At 39.2% G+C, this 20,489-nt stretch overlaps 1 protein-coding gene and 2 pseudogenes across 2 annotated transcripts; 2 read left to right on the top strand and 1 right to left on the bottom strand.

The window, feature by feature from the left end:
- The first annotated feature begins 1,092 nt into the window (after positions 1–1,092).
- LOC104607094 (shaggy-related protein kinase alpha-like) lies at positions 1,093–15,209 on the top strand. Of its 2 annotated transcripts, none has more exons than XM_010272605.3 (13): positions 1,093–1,232; positions 2,687–2,863; positions 3,002–3,094; positions 3,315–3,374; positions 3,500–3,772; positions 4,428–4,502; positions 5,194–5,250; positions 5,342–5,482; positions 5,610–5,660; positions 6,289–6,384; positions 6,466–6,549; positions 14,473–14,575; positions 14,843–15,209. In XM_010272605.3, the coding sequence occupies exons 2-13, from the start codon at positions 2,750–2,752 to the stop codon at positions 14,923–14,925; spliced, it is 1,230 nt and encodes a 409-aa protein (XP_010270907.1). In that variant the 5' UTR covers positions 1,093–1,232; positions 2,687–2,749; the 3' UTR covers positions 14,926–15,209. The 2 variants fall into 2 exon arrangements, with proteins under 2 accessions (XP_010270907.1, XP_010270906.1); XM_010272604.3 differs by having other exon boundaries at positions 1,094–1,232; positions 2,683–2,863.
- Positions 15,210–16,136: 927 nt separating this feature from the next.
- LOC104607207 (uncharacterized) lies at positions 16,137–18,172 on the bottom strand (annotated as a pseudogene).
- Positions 18,173–18,703: 531 nt separating this feature from the next.
- On the top strand, positions 18,704–19,213 carry LOC148801838 (protein kinase PINOID pseudogene; annotated as a pseudogene).
- The last annotated feature ends 1,276 nt before the right edge of the window (positions 19,214–20,489 follow it).

Here is a 20,489-nt window from a genome sequence, read left to right as displayed (position 1 = left end):
TGAGTCTCTTGAATGATTTGGCCTTGATAATCGCTGCGGTGGCAAACACCAGGGAGCATATAGAAGCACAAGAGCAAAGATAATTGTAGTATAATTACACGGATTGTTGAGGAGAGAGCCACAGAGTCAGGGTTGCCAGCAAATGCAGAAGAATTGAAGTACTTTACCTGAGAAATCATTGACGGAGAAACCTGCAGCCATGATTTTCGAACCACCGTTAATCCAGACGGTTGGGCCGTTTGGCCTGGGAACCGTTTAGACACTTGGTTCTATTTTATTCATGGTTTAAAGTATTGATACGATATGCCCCATATCGGGCATATTGTATTATATCTTTTGAAAAAGATACGCTTCGAAATGCCTGTTTTCAGGTGTTTTGGAACCCTAACTTTTTTTTAATAATAAAAAACATGTTTTTAGCTTTTCAAAAAATCAAAATTTGAAAAAAAAACTAAAAGAAAATATAGTTTCGGCCGTTTCTAAGTACCAACACGATACTGCTGATATGTGTATCGTATCGATACTTTAAACCTTGAATTTTTATCTTAAACATGGTTTCTAGTAAAAAACCGTTGAATCGGTCAATGACTCATTGACCTGGGCGGTTGAATTATCAATCCATTTGACCCATCAATATTTTTAATAATTTTTTTTATCAAAATGAACTATTTATTCAAACCAAACAATTGAACCGTTGACCCAATAACCGATACCTAAAACATTTGTATTTTTTCATTTGCAATTTAGGATTGGTTAACGATGGGTATTAAATTGATACAATTTAATTACTGAATTAACACGTTTTAAAGTTTGTTGGTCAAATGAGATTAGACCCAAAATATAGAATACTAATCGTAATTTTCCTTTGAACCTCTTGCCACAATTCCCACTCAGTATACGGTGACTGCCAGTTCTGTGTCTGTAAAATCCAGGAAGACTAAAGGTAGGTTTGAACGGTCAAAAGGGAAAGACTCTTCACGAGGTAAAAAAACACACAGATGTTGGGGCTTTTGGCTTCTCCTTCTTCCTTGACTGTCATCGAACTCACCCGAGTAAGAAGGAAAGCCAAACTTTACTCCTCCGTTTCATGAATTAGAAGGCAAAAAGAAGGAAGGTTGAAGATCAAAGTGGATGGATCGAGCTCCATTTTGCTTTCTACCATGTTAGTCGTTGGGGCCATTGGTTTCCATGATCGACGCGGGATTTATCTCTGGAAAATCCTGATCCGATCGGTATATTTCTGTTCGTTCATCTTTCTCATTTAGAAGGATTAGCTTATTTGTGTTTCTTTCGCTACTTTGTGGTTTTTCAAGCTCTGGGTTTAATCTTCATGGGGCTTGCATTCGGATCGAATACATTTACTGTGATTATTCAGTTTCTGTCACTGGTCATGAGTGCTAATCTGCGATCTGAGCTTGAGGTTTTACGTTTTTTCCCCAGCTAACTGTCTCCTCGAGCGTAGATGCGGTTTAATTTCGCGGGGTTTACGCGACCTCTGTTTAGGGAGTTAGGCTACCGTTGATCGTGTTTATCATCCCATAATGAATGCATTTTAGTGGTTGCAATTATGGATAACAACGAATTTTAGGAGTTTACAAAAAAGGGGGCTTTTAGGTTCAGAAAATGTCCTCTTGTCTGCCTTGGTTTTTTATTTGTTTTCCTTAAGTGAAAATTTCTGGTTCACTTCATCTGCTTGAGGGAGATATTTTGAGTGCGCATTTCTGCTCAGCGATCTGTCCCTTTCCTTCTTTTTGTTGCGAAAATCTTCAATTAAGCCATCCGTCTTTTAATTGTTTCCTTGTTTTTTGTGTGCGCACTTCTCTTTTTTCAATTTTGAAGATCAGATGATAAAAATGCTAAATAAGTTCAATTCTACGGTTTAAAACTGGGACTTAAAACCAAAGTCTTACATGTTTGATCAGAACAGTGATGTTGTATCAGTGTACTGTGTTTTTTGAGATGTGCCTTTCCCTAAGTGTCGTAGAGTTTGGGGTCCTCTGACTTATGGAATAGGAACCCCATTTTTCTTGTTCTATTGTCTCAAGACGAGGAGGAAGTCATGGAGCACCAAAAGTTGAGGTTGAACATGAACTTGCACTTTAACATTCATAGAGCATCTTTAAGATTTTGCTGTGTCATGTTGGTGTTTGGAGGAAACGTTGCATTTATTTGGGCCAATAAATCTGTTTATTTAGTCTGTTACAATTTGTCTCTATTTACATTCTCTAACAAAGTTGGGGCTGGCTGAGGTGCTGATTCCTTGGATGAACATGTGAGACCGTCTATTTAAGTACTTAGGGGAAGAATATTTGTTTATTGACAATCAGACCATGTATACCATATATTGAAGTTGTCTTTAAGAAAGGATATTGGTTTTATTGGCATATTTTTGATATTCTCGATTCATTTGCGGTCTCTATAGAGGCACTCAGAACAATTCCCACAGAAGTCTTTTTAATTTCGTTCACCTGTAGAATATGTTGCCACTAGTTGGGGTGTTCATCTGTATCCCTATTACAAGAAAGTCTTCAGTATTGGCCTTGATTGCTGTTCTTTCTGTCACTGTTTAATTCATGTTGCATACACTTCACAAGTTCTAGACTTCTGTCTTATCTGCTTCCTTGTCTTAGCTTGTCATATGGTTGGAATTTGGAAAAATAAGTAATGTTTTTGTGTGATCAGGTAGGTTGGTTATTGAGGTGAAGAAAAGGGCTGGAACTAGGTTTAATCGATTTTCTGCTTTCAGCAAATGGCTTCAGTGAGCATAGTACCTGCTTCTGGAGTCAAAGAACCCAGCGGCAATTGTGTTGGGGTTGATAAGTTGCCTGAAGAGATGAATGGCATGAAAATTAGAGATGACAAGGTAGATGATGCTTGGTTTCTATAACTTGTCCAATTATTTTTGTTAGGTTTGTTTCTTCAGAGCATGTTTTCCCAGGTAGATATTAAGAAAACTTTTTTCTAGTTTCTTCTTCTTCTTCATTCCTCCTTTTCTCTATAGGAAATGGAAGCAACTGTGGTTGATGGAAATGGGACAGAGACAGGTCATATAATTGTGACAACCATAGGTGGTAGAAATGGCCAGCCTAAGCAGGTATGTTTGTGATGTTATTATCACTCTTTTTTGATCCTATAGCATGTAAAACAGTGCTTGTATTTGGTTGTATGTACGGAATTTTCATTTATTATGACAGATATATGTTACTATATATCTTGTTGTACAGTAATTTTTGTTTGACATGTATATTTTTCTATTATTTCTTTTGAGGTTGTCATATTTCAGAGGATCTTACAATAAACTTTACATATTGCAGACCATAAGCTATATGGCCGAGCGTGTTGTTGGCAATGGATCATTTGGTATTGTCTTTCAGGTAAGTTTGTCAATTTGTTAGTGTTGTATGTATCATGTATGTCCACATAACATGCATGAGAGATTGCGAGCCATTTTCAGTTCTATGTTTTAACTTGTTAATGCTGCTATGATGTGGTTGTGCAGGCCAAATGCCTAGAGACAGGAGAAACTGTAGCAATAAAGAAGGTTCTTCAAGACAAGAGATATAAGAATCGTGAGTTGCAAACCATGCGCCTTCTAGACCATCCAAATGTTGTCTCTTTGAAGCACTGTTTTTTCTCAACAACTGAAAAGGAGGAGCTTTATCTTAACCTGGTACTTGAGTATGTACCTGAAACTGTTCATCGTGTGATCAAACACTACAATAAGATGAACCAGCGGATGCCGCTTATATATGTGAAACTTTATACATATCAGGTATGTGCTAAAGCCTATTACTCAATGTAATGTGTAGGATTTCCCAACATTTAGATGTGTTTTATGCTCATTTTATTTGGTGGTAAATTTTGCTTGTTTTATCTGCCTCTGAGTTATAGACCATATTTCAACCTGTTATAGTTAGTAGGGGCCATTGCTTGGTTCAATGGTAAGATCTTGGGCAGACAGGCATAAGAACACAGGTTTGAGTATGAGAGTAGCCCCTTTGTGCAAGAATATGCCAAAGGTTAGGTCTGTATCCAGTCCGTCCCTCTCAAGACCCTAGATGGCCAGGACCAGCATTAGGTGATGGCCCTTATGTATATTTCCCACCCCACCCCAACTTTTCTTTGGGGAGGCCTATGATGAGGAGTATTTTCTTCTTTTGTTTTGTACAATCTTCTTTGTAAGTTTTGCTGATTTTCTTTGTATTTTAAAGAGCCCTGCATGACATTTGCTTTATTCCTCACTTAAGTTTTCCTGTTTATGAGAGTATGCTGGATCAAAATTTATCTTTTTCTTTTGCTTTATTTTTTTTTGGTAATAAATGTATTATTGATTAGCTGCTAATGTTTGCTTGCTTATTTTCTGGACAGATAGTAAATTGTAACAACTTCATTTTCAGGGTTTCTTATCTTATATTCTTGTCTGGCAGATTTGTAGGGCGTTGGCTTACATTCATGGTAGCATTGGAGTGTGCCATAGGGACATCAAACCCCAGAATCTTCTGGTATGTCATTTGGTAATTTACTTTAGATGTAATTCTCATGCTCCTAAAATATATGTTTCCTGTCTTGTTAGGGTTGTAAAATTAGGGAACGTACTAGTTGTACTTCAAATTTAGGCTCTGTTTTAACGAAGGAGGAAAAATTTCACTTTGAAACATTTCAGCTATATTTCTACTGTTTTATATGGTTGTGCTATCGTTTTCTGCCCCTTTTGCATTGGAAAAATACATTGATATGGTTTTTATCCATTCATTGATTTAATGGTATCAATTTTCAAATATACAATAATTTTGAAGTCTCTGTAAATTCTTCAAATCTTGCTTTTCTTTTATTTAATGAAATCTCTGTTATCTCTTCTAAAAGAAGAATCATATTTGTTGATCTGAGCAACTGTGGTTTTTTTTCATAGGAGTTTGTCTGGGTTCAATGCTTTTGTCTTTACTGTCATGACCTAGTGCTTTTCTCTTAGCTTGTCAACCATATAAGCTAAACAACCAACCCTTTTTTGCTAAAATCACTTGGGTGAGTTTCTAAAGGTTTCACAAATTGGTTCTAGTCCCCTTTGGGTGACATTTAAATAGTTTAAGCTTTTAATGTCTAATTTCTGTGATTGTTAATAGATTGATGTCATTTTCTGTTTATGTCAATATGATTTTCAACATCTTGTAATTAAAATGCCATTCTTTGTTACAGGTCAATCCACATACGCATCAGTTGAAACTATGTGATTTTGGAAGTGCGAAGGTCTTGGTATGTCATTACACCTTGGGGTTCTCCTTATCTTCTTTTATACCTTATGAGCTTCTGGTTAGTTTTTTTCATGTAATTTTCGGTTTAACAGGTAAAAGGTGAACCAAACATATCTTACATTTGCTCTAGGTATTATAGAGCACCTGAGCTTATATTTGGAGCAACAGAATATACAACAGCCATTGACATTTGGTCTGCAGGCTGTGTTTTGGCTGAGTTACTTCTTGGACAGGTACACATATTGTATGTGGTACATGCCCTATGTTTGCAGCTTGGAATCTGGCCTCTATGCTGCTTTTTTGAAATATATGATATCTTTTTTTTTTTTTTTTTTTTTTTTTTTTTTTAATATCTGGCAGCCTCTTTTTCCTGGTGAGAGTGGAGTAGACCAGCTTGTTGAGATAATCAAGGTAAGGTGTATGTTCTACTAATTCTAATCAACATAATGAGTCATTTATTTAGACACCCTCTACAGTTTCACATATTTACTTAAACCTACCCTCTAGTTTGCATTATCACTAAAACACCCTCTATGGTTTACAAACACTTGACTGACCTTCCATCAGGAACCATTTGTATTTCCTTCTAGGAATGGCCATGTAACCTCTTAAAACAAGAGGAAAATGTGAAACGTCATGGGTCCAGGGTTTTTATTCTGAAAATATCCCTAGCAGTTCTCATTGTCACGTGCACTCCATACCTTCTCCAGACCAAGTTATAATTTGGTGCGAGGGTTTTGTTTCCTAAAAGGTTAGTGTGAGAACTACTAGGAGTATTTTCAAAATAAAAATCCCTGGATCCATGCCCTCCAACATTTTCCTCCTTTTAAGAGGTCACGGGACCATTCCCAGATGGAAATACAAATGGTTCCTGATGGAAGGTCAATCAAGTAAAGCAGTTGCAAACTATTTGGGGGGTGTTTTAGTATGCACAAACTAGAGGTAGACTTTAGTAAATATGTGAAGTTATACCAGGTGTCTATATAAATTACCCTTATATTTTTCTTCTTCTTATAACAATGTGTTTTCTTTAACATAGGTTTTGGGTACCCCAACAAGGGAGGAAATCAAGTGCATGAACCCCAATTACACAGAATTTAAATTCCCTCAAATTAAAGCTCACCCTTGGCACAAGGTAATTGGACTTCATCTTTGTGCTTGTATCTTCTTTTACCTGGTTCAGACCGTGAAATATATTTAAATTTTCATTCTTCAGATATTTCATAAACGTATGCCACCAGAAGCTGTTGATCTTGTCTCCAGGCTTCTACAGTACTCTCCTAACCTACGATGCACTGCTGTGAGTAGACACCACTTCTTCTCCTTAACCATTTTCATTTTTCATTCATGACTTGATGATATTTATGTTATCTCTTATTTCTTGGAATATAAGGTTCCATTAGTTCTTAAATTCTTAACCATAAAGTCAAGGATAGTTTTGATATTTACTTGCCCTACATGTAGGGGATGCCAATGGTATCTGTTAATCTGACATCAAAAAAAGAAATGGTAACCGTTAATCTGAATTTGAATTTAATCCTGTTAAGGGTAATCTTAATTTGATTCATTTATAATTGGATTGAATATGGATCCACCCTTATCTGATCTTACATAATCTGAGCTGGATTGGAAATGCTTTTTTTTCTTCAGTTTTTTATCCTTGGGCTTGTCATTGATTGCACTTGGTGTTGGTGGGCTCAGGAGTATGCCCGTGTGTTTGGGCCCCTACATGAGCCTTTTGTTGTACATTCTTGTTCTCTCTCTCTCTCTCTCTCTCTTCTTTTTGAATACATTTATGATTTACCTTAATCTTTTCTAAAAAATAGAAGGGAAAATCTATGCTGCTGGAAGACGCGATACTGGAAGGGCTTTGACCAATCAAACCCCCCATGAATTTTGATTAATACCACCTGATTGGTTATCACTTTTATGATACTGGTAGATTGGTCAGAAGTTTTTCCCGTATCATAGTTGAATCCTTGAAATATATACATTCTATCTGGATGTTAAGTTTTTTTTCCCTTTTTTGATAAATCTCTCAATGTTATGTTTTTACTGAAGAGTAATTAGCTCAATGTTTCATAAAATTTATCTTCAATATATTTTGTTCATGGTATACAATATCAAAGACATTTTTAATTCCTTTTGTTAATAATATATATTTTTATCTTTTTGGATCTAATTTATGTCCGATTTGTTCTGATTCATTTGCAACCTAACTTTTTTGAAAATTAGTTTCTAGATTGTGGAAGGGATAATTTGATAATTATATTCCCTACTCTGTGTGTATGTGTGTGCACGTGTGGACCTAAAATGTTAATTGTCCAATTGGATGTCATTTTGATTTCCTTGCCATTAGGTTAGGGGTGAAAAACGTATTTAGGTGAAGTTTGATAACACTTTTCAGAGGTAAGGTGTGTTGAGATCACGTATACTTCCAAGGTCTAATAAGAGAAAAGACGTCCCAAATGGTAAGACTTGGTCTTGTGTCCTACCAATTCAGAGGTGATGAAATGATGTTAATGCCCTCATTACCGTCATCTATTTAATAATAATAAATAATATATATTTAATGATAAATAATTATATTATTTATTTAGATAATATTATTTAGTAATAATAAATATAATTATTAATTAAATATTATATTTATTATTTAGTTAAACAATAATATTTATTTAGTAACAATAGTATTTAATAATTTGCTTATTAATAATATTAATAATTATTATTTTTTGTTTAATAGTAATGATAATGTTTTATTTAATAATAAATAATAATTATTAATAACTATTTATTATTAATTAAAAAGCAAATAATATTATTTTTATGTAAATAACAGATGTAAACCAGTCCTCAAAAATAGGTGTAAACTTGAAAAATTAGAGAGAAAAAGGAGGAAGAAAAGTAAGAGCAGCAGTACAAGAGAAGAAGATGGAGAAAAGAGGAGGAAGAAGAAAGGTTCGAATAATCCTTCCCTTTCTTCTCTAATCCTTTTTACTAAAAATTAATGTTAAAATAATTACAAGTATGCCCTTAAGTGGGCGGCCAGCTAGGTAGTAACATAAAGAGATCAAACGAAAAGAAATAATAGGCCCATTAGCTAACAGGAAAATAGAAAAAAATATTACAGGAGAAGATACTAGGACCCATTCGGCCCAGTCTCTTTACACTCCCCCTCAAGCTGAGCATAATTAATGTTAAAATAATTACAAGTATGCCCTTAAGTGGGCGGCCAGCTAGGTAGTAACATAAAGAGATCAAACGAAAAGAAATAATAGGCCCATTAGCTAACAGGAAAATAGAAAAAAATATTACAGGAGAAGATACTAGGACCCATTCGGCCCAGTCTCTTTACACTCCCCCTCAAGCTAAGCATAGATGTCAATCATGCCCAGCTTGCTTATATAGTGTGTCGTTTTCCCTCTCGGAACTCCCTTGGTCAAGATATCAGCCAATTGTTCGTCTGATGTGATGAATGGCAAACAAACTTCTCCTGAGGAAACTCTTGCCCTTATAAAATGTCTATCGACCTCATTGTGCTTAGTTCTGTCATGTTGAATAGGATTATGTGCAATATTGATAGTTGCTTGGTTGTCACAGTAAAGCATCATTGGCTTCTCATAGTCAACCCCCAATTCTTCTAAAATGGATCGTAGCCACAGTAATTCTGACGCACCATGTGCCATTGCCTTGTATTTTGCTTCAGCTGATGATCTAGCAACTACAAACTGTTTCTTATTCCTCCATGACACAATGTTCCTAGCGACCAGAGCACAATAACCTGAGGTGGATCTCCTATCATCAATACATCATGCCCAATCAGCATCAGTGAAAGCTTCCAGCTTCATGTGTCCATGTTTGGCAAATAGAATACCTTTCTCTGGAGTACCTTTCAAGTAACATAGAACCCTTTCTGCAGCAGCTAAACGAGTATCTCTGGGAGAATGCATAAATTGACTAATAATACTTACTGCATGGGAAATGTCCTACCGAGTCATGCAAAGATATAACAACTTCTCAAGCAATCTCTGAAACACCCCCTTATCAGATAAAAGGTCACCATCTGTAGCAGAAAGCTTATGATTGGGATCAATAGGAGTGGAGATTGGTTTAGCTCCAAGTTTACCAGTCTCAGCAATGAGGTCAAGGACATATTTACGTTGAGAAATGAAGATACCATCCTTATATCTGGCAACTTCAATGCCCAAAAAATATCGAAGATCTCCCAAATCCTTGATCTCAAATTCAGAGTTAAGAAATCTTTTGAATTTACTGACCTCTTGAGTGTCATTACCCGTGACCACAATATCATCAACATAAACTATCAAAAAGGTCACACAGAGAGCCATTTATCTTCAAGAACAGGGTATGATTAGATTGAGTTTGTGTGTAACCAAAGGAGACGAGTAGCCCTGAACCTCTCAAACCAAGCCCGATGAGACTATTTGAGACCATAAATAGATTTCTGTAGTTTACACACATTGCCTTGCATTTCCTTCCCATACACCCCTGGAGGCAAAGACATATAAACCTCTTCATGTAGGTCTCCATTCAATAAGGCATTTTTAACATCAAACTGGTGTAGGGGCCAATCAAAAGTAGTGGCTAGAGATAACAAAACCTGGACTGAGGTCATCTTAGTTACAGGAGCAAATGTCTCAAGATAGTCAATACCATACATCTGAGTGTAGCCTTTAGCAACCAGCCTAGCCTTGAACTTTTCAATAGATCCATCAGAGTGATATTTAATGGTAAACACCCATTTACAATCCATTGGTTCTTTCCCTTCAGACAAATCAACAATATCCCAAGTATGGTTCTTATGCAAAGCATCCAGTTCAACCTTCATAACATCCCTCCATTCAGGTTTAGATAAGGCTTCTGGTACGGACCTGGGTATCACATGGGAAGAAACAGAAGCAAGAAAAGAGTAGTAGGAAGGAGAGAGAAGGCTGTAAGGCAGGTGTTTGGAGATACAATGGGCTGTACACTTCCGCTTGCCCTTGCGGAGAGCAATAGGAAGGTCAAGGTCTGGGAAAGATGTAGATGGGTCAGAGGAAGGCTGACTTGTTACCTCAATAATGATGGGAGGAGCAAGAGGCTCTTCTGTAGGAGTGGAAACAACTTGCCCATGTCTGAATCTGTGCCTTTGGTACCACCTTTGGAGAACAGGATGAGGAGGAATTATAGGAGAATGAGGTGGAGGAGGAACAGGAATATTGGAGGTAGGTCCAGTGGGAGAAGTGGACACCTCATGAGAGGACTCAAGAGGAATGGGAAGAGGAACAACTGGAGACATAGCAAAGGGTTCTTCAGAGAAATGAGTCAATTCAGCAAATGTGACATCTCGAGATACAAAGCAGGTGCCACTAACTGGATTAAAACAGCAATATCCCTTCTGTGTGGAGGCATATCCCAGAAAAACACATTTACGAGCCATAGGTTCAAATTTGTGCATTTGATGGCTGTGAACATGCACATAGCAAAAAACACGGAGTGGAAGATAAAAAAAGATCCTCATCTGGGAAGAGAAGGCTAAAAGGGGGTTTTGAAGTTAAGAACCCAGGAGGGCATACAGTTGATCAAAAAGGTAGCAGTAAGAAGAACATCTCCCTAAAATTTTTTAGGAACATGAGATGCAAACAGGAGGGATTTGGCAACTTCAACCACATGTTGGTTTTTCCTTTCTGCCACTCCGTTCTGTTGTGGAGTGTAGGAACAAGAACTTTGATGAATAACCCCAAAAGTTTCAAGATAGGCGGAGAGGGTTTTCTCAAAATACTCCTTAGCATTATCAGAATGAAATATTTTGATCTGAGTGTTAAACTGGGTGAGGATGAGTTCATGAAATTTTTGCACAATAGCTGGTACTTCATCCTTGGATTTCATGAGATAAATCCAAGTGTAACGAGAGTAGTCATCAATAAAAAGGATAAAGTACCTGTAACCCCCCGAAGTTGGCAAATGATATGGCCCCCACACATCAGAGTGAATAATATGAAAAGGAGAAAGAGATCTTTTATTGCTTATTGAATAAGAATGTCTACAATGTTTTGCCAATTCACACGACTCACAATGAAGACTCGATAAAGACACTCCCTTAAACATATCTGGAAATAAACGACTCGAAGCAGAAAAAGACAAATGACCAAACCGAAAGTGACATAACAAGACTTTGTCAATAGACTCTGACAAGACTGACTCCAAGGCAACTCCATGAGGTGGTCCAAAAGCTTTATCCGGTGTGTCCAGCAAGTATATTCCGTTCGCCTCATGGCCACTCCCAATCATCCTCTGAGATTATAGGTCCTGAAAAACACAATGGGTGGGAAAAAAGGTTATGCTACAATTCATGGATTTAGTTAAGCTGCTAATAGATAAAAGGTTTGTATTAAGTTTAGGGACATGAAGGATAGAGGATAAATAAAGGGTGTCAGAGGTCTTTATATCCCCTTTGCCAGAAATGGGAGCAAGAGACCCATCAACAAGGGATATTTTCTCTTTACCAGAGAGAAGGTGGTATGAGCAGAAGAGATTAGACAGGCTGGTCATATGGTCTGATGCACCGGAATCAATAATCTAAGGGATTTTATGATTACCTGAAACTGAAGCATGATTTGCAGAAGCACGAATACCTAAGTGAGCAAATGCAGATGATGATGATGATGTGTTGCTGGAAGAGTGAGATGAAGAAATAGTAGCTTCCAAGTGATTTAGCAGCCTCCCATACTTTTCAAAATCTGCCTTCATTGCCGCCAACTGCTGAATGGTTGATTTTTCTTCACTCTCCTTATTTCCTCCTTCAGGTACTATAGCAACATTAGCTGTCTTAGGCTTTCCTACCTGACTGCCCTTCTTAGAACTGTTGTTATTCTTAAACCTATTAGGAAGAAGCCCAGGATGAAGCTTCTAGCAAGTGTCCTTTATATGCCTCGGTTTCTTGCAGTATTCACATATATGCTCCTTTTTCTCGGTAGGACCGTTTGGCTTTATTCCAGCATGTGCAAAGTATTCTGTAGGTGGACTCTGTAATTGAACCTGCCGCCTACTATCCTCACTGCTTATCATAGCGTATGCTTGGGAAAGAGTAACCTCATCTTTGGCCAAGATATTTTGCCTAATGATGTCAAACTCAGAGTTGAGTCCAGTAAGAAATTCAAACACCCTATTTCTCTCCACCAACTTCTTATACATTTCAGCATCATTCTTACTCTCCCATACAACTGTCTCCATAACATCAATTTCTTGCTATAGGGATTTCAGTATAGAATAGTAGATTGCTACACTTTTCTCTCCTTGTCTTAGGTTCTTCACGTCACTTTTCAACTTGTAGACTCTGGCTACATTCAACTTTTGTGAATAGGTTTCAGTAACACTGTCCCATATCTCCTTAGCCGAAGACATCCAGAGATAATGTTGACTTATATGAGGTTGCATAGAGTTGACCAACCATCCAATGACTGTATAGTTCTCCTGCATCAATTTCTCAAATTCAGGGTCTGTCTCTTCGGGTTTCACTTTACTACCTGCGAGATACCCGAGTTTTCCTCTACTACAAACATAAATTCTTATAGGTTGTGCCCAAGCAAGATAATTTGTCCCATCTAGGTTGATTGTGGTCACACCAGTCAAAACGGAATCTATAGATCCAAGGCCGGAAATCGGCACTTGCTTGAACTCACTTCCGTATGGCTCCATTAATCAAACGAAAATCAAAGAACTGGTCTATATAAACTTACTTGAAGTCAAACCAGAACCCAGATGCTTGAAAACCAGGGTTTTACTCCATTCAACTGTTGGGGAGGAAGAGAGAAGATGCAGCTGCTCCTACCAGAGCTTCCCAATCTCTTCCAAACCTGAACCGCCCTCCTTTACGAGTCAAAAGACACCTCCCAAGCATAGAGTGCCGCACCCAAAGCTTCACCTTTACCTGTACCTTTGAAAATCTCTAGTTGGTTGGGGTTTTGGGCAGTAACAGAACAGCACCACTTCTTGGCAATATCTAGCCAGATTTAAACTCTCCAAACCCTCTACCAACTAGGCCAGAGATCCTCTAAGCTATAGAGAACCTATCTCTCCATACACTCTCTTAATCTAAGGGTGTATGGTAAAAGAGGAAGAAAGAAACCTGCTTTGATACCAAGATGTAAACCAGTCCTCAAAAATAGGTGTAAACTTGAAAAATTAGAGAGAAAAAGGAGGAAGAAAAGTAAGAGCAGCAGTACAAGAGAAGAAGATGGAGAAAGGAGGAGGAAGAAGAAGAAAGGTTCGAATAATCCTTCCCTTTCTTCTCTAATCCTTTTTACTAAAAATTAATGTTAAAATAATTACAAGTGTGCTCTTAAGTGGGCAGCCAGTTAGGCAATAACATAAAGAGATCAAATAAAAAGAAATAACAGGCCCATTAAGAGAGGCTCATTAGCTAACAGGAAAATAGAAAAAAATATTACAAGAGAAGATACTAGGACCCATTTGGCCCAGTTTCTTTACAATAACTAATAATTTTAACTAATTAAAATAATTATTTATTTCAAGAAGTCATAATATTTGTAATAACATTTTTATTTAATATTTTTTATTTATTTTTAATATTTACAAACAATTTATTTCGAGGGGTAAGTAAGACTTTGCAGTTCTAGATGTTGGAGAATTGCTCCAACTCAAACGATCTTATCTTTTCAGAGCCCTTCTAAAAAGCAGAAAATCATTTCTACTTTCAGATTTCAGACCTGAATAATAGCCTTTTGACTTTTATAGACTTCAGATTCATCAAACGCCACCTTACTCATACCTTTTATAGTAACATTTTTCCCACCAAGGGTATCATCTAGTTAAGAGGACTGAATTCTAACAAAGTTCAGAATAGTCATATATTTTACAACACACAAAGTAGATCGCTTTCTTTTACACGTGGTCTACAAACAGCATTCCAATTTTTTCATGGATACTAGTGTGAACGTGGGTGTACTCATGAACGGAATGTAGGGCATACTCGCCATCTTATTGTTCAACTTAATGGTCATTTGACAAATTTGATTCAAATTAGTTCATACATTATAATCGTTTCCTTGTTGGACTTTGGGATGCTGCCAGGTTAGTGGGTACTAGGCCTCAGCATTAGACATTGCACAATGGATTCCTTTGCATGTTGGTTGCAAAATTTTCATTTGCTTCCCCTCTTTAATGAAATTAGGACTGAGATTGACAATATGTAATGCAGCTAGAAGCCTTGATTCATCCCTTCTTCGATGAGCTACGAGACCCAAATACTCGCTTACCAAATGGACGCTTCATGCCCCCATTATTCAACTTCAAGCCTCATGGTATGTACCTTCTTTTAGATATTGAAACAATTTTTTATTTAACTACTTTGTGTGTGCTGTGCAGTCTGGATCTGCTGACCGCAACACATCGCTGGCCATGTTCATCATCCAGCTGTACATCGGGAATATCAACAATGTAAAGTACAACCGATGTTCCCAATGTGTGGTTGGGTGAATGTGGTCAGCAATATGTCATGGTCAGCAGATCGAGCTCTGCTGTGCATGCCTAACATTGTTGGTATATGATGATGTCCGGCCGTTGATCAGAACTGAAAGGGGTGCCAAAAGAGATGTTGTTGAAGTTGATCCCTGAACATGCAAGGAAGCAGTGTGCCTTCCTCGGGTTGTGAACTCGCCATTTGTTCAACGATGTGTAATGTATGGCTATTAAAAACTGGTGCATAATCTCAGCGTCGCCATGTTTCCTAGGATCAAGTGACATGCTGTTGTTGCTGTTACCATCGACGTTCATTTCCCCCCTTTATTTTAATTTTGTAAGAAGCAGATCGATAAGGTTTTCTGCTTTCATCTTCCCAAAACCTCATTGGGTATATTTTACTTACCCTTGTTACAAGACAACAACAGGATGTAACATTATATGGAACGCAAAGAATAGTTGTATTTAAGTGATCCATATCTGGTTTCATGGCTTGGCCCAAGCCGCAGGGTATGGACGTGGAGTTCTACTTTCTATGGCCCCTGCTCTCTGGTAATGGAAGTATTACGAATTCCCTTGGCACCTCCTCTCTATGGCCCCTTAACAATAAATTTAGCGAAGAGCACAGATTCTTTCAGAGAGTTGTTGATATGCACGATTTTTTTGGAAAAATTACAGGGGAGGTACCATGTGTTTTGAGGGTAGTGACGGTTTCAACTTTCATTTGTGACGATGTACTTACAAGTCAACACTTCACTCCAGCCAATTTCTCATTCTATCAGTCATTTGGATTGAAGCACGTATTCTCACGTGTTTATGAAACCATCTTGTCCTTTACTTTATTAAGTCTCTACATCCTTTAATTTATTAAATCCCAGTACCATTGGGCATTTCCACTTTTCCAGGTTTCTATCTAATATTCTACTCTCCTCGATGCCTAGCTTTTCTCTAGGAAAGGTCATGACCATGAGAAATGGATTCTGGTACGAAGAGTTAGTATCTAGAATCCTAGAATCCAGTTCACACTTATATAATTGCATGGGCTAATTTGAGTGCAGCCCACCTCAGAATTCATAATGTTTTTGCATTCATTACCCCCAACCTAACTCTGGTGGCAGCTTGATCTAGGCCTCTGTAACAACCAGTTAGAGATTCTACCAACTTTTCAATATTAAAGTTTTGAGAATTTGAGATGCTTTACAATGTTGGCCCGTCACTGTAGCATGGAGTCATTAGTTATAATGAGTTGTTAGTAGTCTCAGTGGACCATGTCTTTAGAAGTTAGAAATTAGTTGCAAGTTGTAAAGAGTCGAGTTGGTGAGTGGATTTAACATTTTAGGAGTCATGAGAATACACGAGTCAGTAGGAGTCTGCATGTTCACCTTGAAATTTTCATTCTCAATGATTATTTTGAACAACTTTATCGTTATTCATCATTACAGTTTCCCATAGAGATTCTTTTGTCTTCCTCCAACGAAAACGAATTAGTTACTGTTACGTTCTATCGGGAACGGAACAATTGGTATCAAAGCTAAATCAAGAAAGGAGACGAATTGCAATGGTACACTACAAAATCACATCGTGGTTGTAGTAACAGTCGTGCTCTGCCTGACTGTACCACCACTTCTCCTTTCTTCTCCACCAACGCCCCTGCCATGATCTTCTGGCATCCACCACCACTGCCTGAACCGGCCCCAGGTTTGAATTATATGCCGCTGATTCCACATACGACCCTTTATAGACCTTCCCTTCGGTGTCCTTTAGAGCCACCCTAGATGGGCATCCTCTGTAAGGTGCGTGGGATTTGTTCGCCACTTCCAGTGCTGCATACTTCAGTTTCTTGTTATGATCTGTTACACTTCTGCCGTTGTTATAGCATTGGCCTCGCTGTTAATCTTGACAACACTGTCGTTGTGGACCTCGTGGTCATTGTCACTGAAGGTTACACTGTTGTGATGGGGCTCCAGATATAATGGCACATCCTTGGCCAGCATATTGTCGGGACCGAATCTCTGGGGCAGGAAATCCAAAACGCTGGGTTTTCATGGTTGTCTCCCTCGTTTTTGGTCGATATGACCGAGACGTGGGCAGAGTTCTGGTGGGCAGGTGATCCGGAGTCAATAAGACGTGGGCAGAGTTCTCGTGGGTAGACATGGAGAACATATTGGAAGCCCCATGTATTTCTTGTATGTATTGGCGGCAGTGGCCACACTGCACCGATAAGATGGTGATGTATCGAAGCTGGGTGCTGCCATGGATGGCTGCATTGGTAATCAGGAATTGCTCGGTGTGAATGGAGTGGTGGAGAGGGAGTCCAGGGAATTCGAGGTTCACTCCCAAGAAGATTCGACTGTCCGATCCCAACCCGACTGCTCCGACATGGTATTTGGAGATGGGGGGGCTCGCTAGGGTCTGTGTGGATTTGACCAACGATGTAAGGAGTTGCAGGAGTGAGAGCCCTGACTCTTCCGCCACTGATCGGACATCGGCCGATTCGATCACGAATCGGGTTTGTTCCATTTTGAGAGAGAGAGAGAGGATTGGTGAATGGTGGTGTACCTATAAGGCTTTATTTTTTCTATTAAAAAATCTAATCTAATATTAATGCGAGATGAAAAACTCGTATGGTTAATAAAGTTAAATTATAAAATGATATTTATTTGGAGGATGTAGTTTTAATATAATATCATTAAATAGAATGATGGTAGTATTTGTTAAGTAAAATTATTAAGGTATTTTATAAAACTTGAAGAATCTTCTGTTTCTCTCTTATTTTTTATTAAATCAAACACAACTTAAGTAAGTGCCTTTTAAACCCTCAATTTTTGTTGTTTCTGCTGGATAAAACCAGTTTTTTATTAGTATTTTATGCACCATTTGTTAGTTGGTCAAATTTATGGATGTGAAATGCAAATACAAACAAATATGAAATAATAATTCATTTGACAATGGGCCAAGCCCAATCGAACTTGAATTCAAGTATTGTTGTTGCAGGAGTGAGAGCCCTAGTATTATTGTGCATTGAACCTAGGACCTAAGCCAGAGCTTGCGCTAAGCTTAAGGAGTGCCCCACCGGCTCTCGCCCCACAAACGTCCCCACACGCTCCTTCTGTCCCCTCGCACGCAATTAGCTTGTCCCGCGTGCGGGGCTAACGGGATGGCCGTTAGCTCCTCCCGTTAGCCCCAAAACCGAGTCAAACATTCCCGCGTGCTTGAACTGCCGGTCCCCTGAACCCCGTTCTTCTCCCCACCGAGTTCTCCCTCTCCGGCACCGGCGACCGCTCCGGTCAGTTCACCTTGACCTGGTATTCTCCAACGAGCAGTGATTTGACGAGGGGTTGAAGTTGATGGTCCTTTAATGGTGGTTCGAACGATGCATGTTGTCTCTCGGTGGAGAAGGAAGAAGCTGTGAGTAGAACTAACTTCCAAGGTGTTTTCATGGCGAAGGAGAAGCTGCTTTGACGCTTCGTTGAGGAAAATCGAATCTGGACTGTTTTTTTAATTGTTCAGAGATGGGAACTTGGACTTGGGGAGCAACGATTCCAAGCTCTCAAAGAATCGAAGCCTGTTCCCGCGTCATAATCCTTGGATTTCTATGATCATCTTCGAAAACTAGCGGAGATCGTACAAAAGAAATACTAGTAAAATCCTCGGTTATTCGTTCTTCCTTCTTTGCTTTCTGGAAGCTTTCTTTTTTCAATTTTCTTTCTCTTTTGAGAGCTTAGATTCTTGGTGGAGAAAAGATTAGGTTCTGCTGTTCTTTACTTCCTTGACTGGTAGTTGCTTGTTGCATTTCTGCTTGCTACGTTCTGAGTCTTTGGGGAAAAGAAGGTGATGCTTTATATATTGCTGAAAGCGTTTTCAGAAGAAACTTAGAAACCCAATGTAGTATTGTGTAGGAAGTAGGAACCTTTCAAGCGTACGTACGTAGAAGAGCTTTGAAGAGGTGAAGTGGAGTCTCTGATCCTAAAATGTACGAGTTTTTGCAGGATTCAGAAGGTGAAATCGGTTCAGCAGAGACACTAAATTCTAGCCAGAGTTCGATGAGCAGCGATAGCTGCAGTAGCATCAGTCGTCTTTCATTTGATGCTCTCGAAATCTCCGCCAAGACTTCGTCTTATTACTCGCCTGAGAGCTTTGCCTTTAAGCCCCACCGGTCGTCGGACTTCGCGTGGGAAGCTATACGTTCCGTCATTTCCCGCTGCAAGAGCGGGTTGACTTTCAGGGATTTCAAGCTCGTTTGTCGAATTGGGAGCGTCTACCTGTGCCGTCTCAGGACCTCCGGTGCCGGCGATGATAGCTGCTATTACGCCATGAAGGTTGTGGATAAAGAAGCGCTTACGTTGAAGAAGGTAGAGAGGGCGGAGACGGAGAAGAGGATTCTGAAGATGCTGGACCATCCATTCCTTCCTACTCTCTATGCAGAATTGGAAGCTTCGCATTACGCTTGCGTGGTCATGGAGTTCTGCTCTTGTAACTGAATGAAGTAATAGCAGCTCGCCGACTGAATGAAGTGTAGCCCGGTGCGTCGACGGCTGGTATTACGTTGGGTAACTGAATGAAGTGTAGCCAAATATCATACACATAAGAATAATGTTGGAGAATACCTGGTCAAGGTGAACTGACCGGAGCGGTCGCCGGTGCCGGAGAAGGAGAACTCGGGTGAGGGGAGAAGAACGGGGTTCAGGGGACCGACAGCTCAAGCACGCGGGAATGTTTGACTCGGTTTTGGGGGTTAACGGGACGAAATAACGGCCATCCCGTCAGCCCGCACGCGGGACAAGCTAATTGCGTGCAAAGGGACAGATGGCGGACGCTCGCCGTGTGGGGCGAGAGCAGGTGGGGCGCAGATTTGAGCTTAAGACGAGCCTTCTCTTCGGGGGTTTTATTTATTTTTTTTTTTGAGAAAAAAATTGTAGTGTGTTTGTTCACATCCCACCAACCGTCATAGCCTACCAACAGGGTTTGGTCACAGCCCAAGTCTACAACTATGCATTTTGTGTGGTTGCAGGTATTGCCGTGTCATATTCTACTTGAAATCTTTATTAAGCTGATGCTATCACTCACTATGAAAAAGAGCTTTTAGGCGGTGGGTAGGATATCGAAGTCTTAAATTTTGTTCTGAAAGATTCATGAATCACAGTAAGAAGAGTGGATATACTTTAATTTGCTTTGCCTTGCCTATGGATTCGGTGAGCTCAATAGGAATATTTTGTCTCTTTCATTGATTCATGTTTCTGACGATTCATTTTACCATTGGTTCTTATTTTTAATTCAGTGTAGAAAATTACAGCGTAACATCTGGTTTTTTTCTTGGTCATACTAAGTTTTTACTTATCTCATGTTAAGGGAGTCTGGATTATCTATCACGAATGAATATCCTGTGTGTTCAATAGAGGTTTAGATGGGATCTGATGTAACCGTTTTTGGTCACGTACCATTTTTTGTGATGTATAAAATTTTTGGCCAAGTATCTCATTGTTTGAGTCGGTGGTGACGTGCCTTGGTGATGAGCTACTTGGTGGCGAACTCCCTGGGGGAGTACTTGGTGACGAACTGCTTGGTGGCGAACTACCCAGTGGCGAGCTCCTTGGTGGAGAGCTACTTGGTGACGAACTACCGGGTGGCGAACTGCTTGGTGGTACTCCCTGGTGGCGAACTGCCTGGGGGTGAACTGCCTGGTGGCGAACGCCCTGGTGGCGAACTGCCTGATGGCGAACTGTCCGGTGACGAGCTGCCTGGTGGCGAACTGCCTGG

Source organism: Nelumbo nucifera, chromosome 3 (assembly GCF_055504915.1).
Source record: "Nelumbo nucifera cultivar China Antique chromosome 3, China Antique-T2T, whole genome shotgun sequence".
Taxonomy (NCBI): Eukaryota; Viridiplantae; Streptophyta; class Magnoliopsida; order Proteales; family Nelumbonaceae; genus Nelumbo; species Nelumbo nucifera.
Note: the sequence above shows the minus strand (reverse complement) of the source record. Positions and strands in the feature narration are given on the sequence as shown.

Excerpts from the sequence above, each read along its gene's own strand:
- LOC104607094 (XM_010272605.3), top strand. The coding sequence starts at position 2,750 with ATGGCTTCAGTGAGCATAGTACCTGCTTCTGGAGTCAAAGAACCCAGC. Across the intron at positions 2,864-3,001 it reads TGAAAATTAGAGATGACAAG|GAAATGGAAGCAACTGTGGT; the intron begins GTAGATGATGCT and ends TTTTCTCTATAG. Across the intron at positions 5,251-5,341 it reads TTGGAAGTGCGAAGGTCTTG|GTAAAAGGTGAACCAAACAT; the intron begins GTATGTCATTAC and ends TCGGTTTAACAG.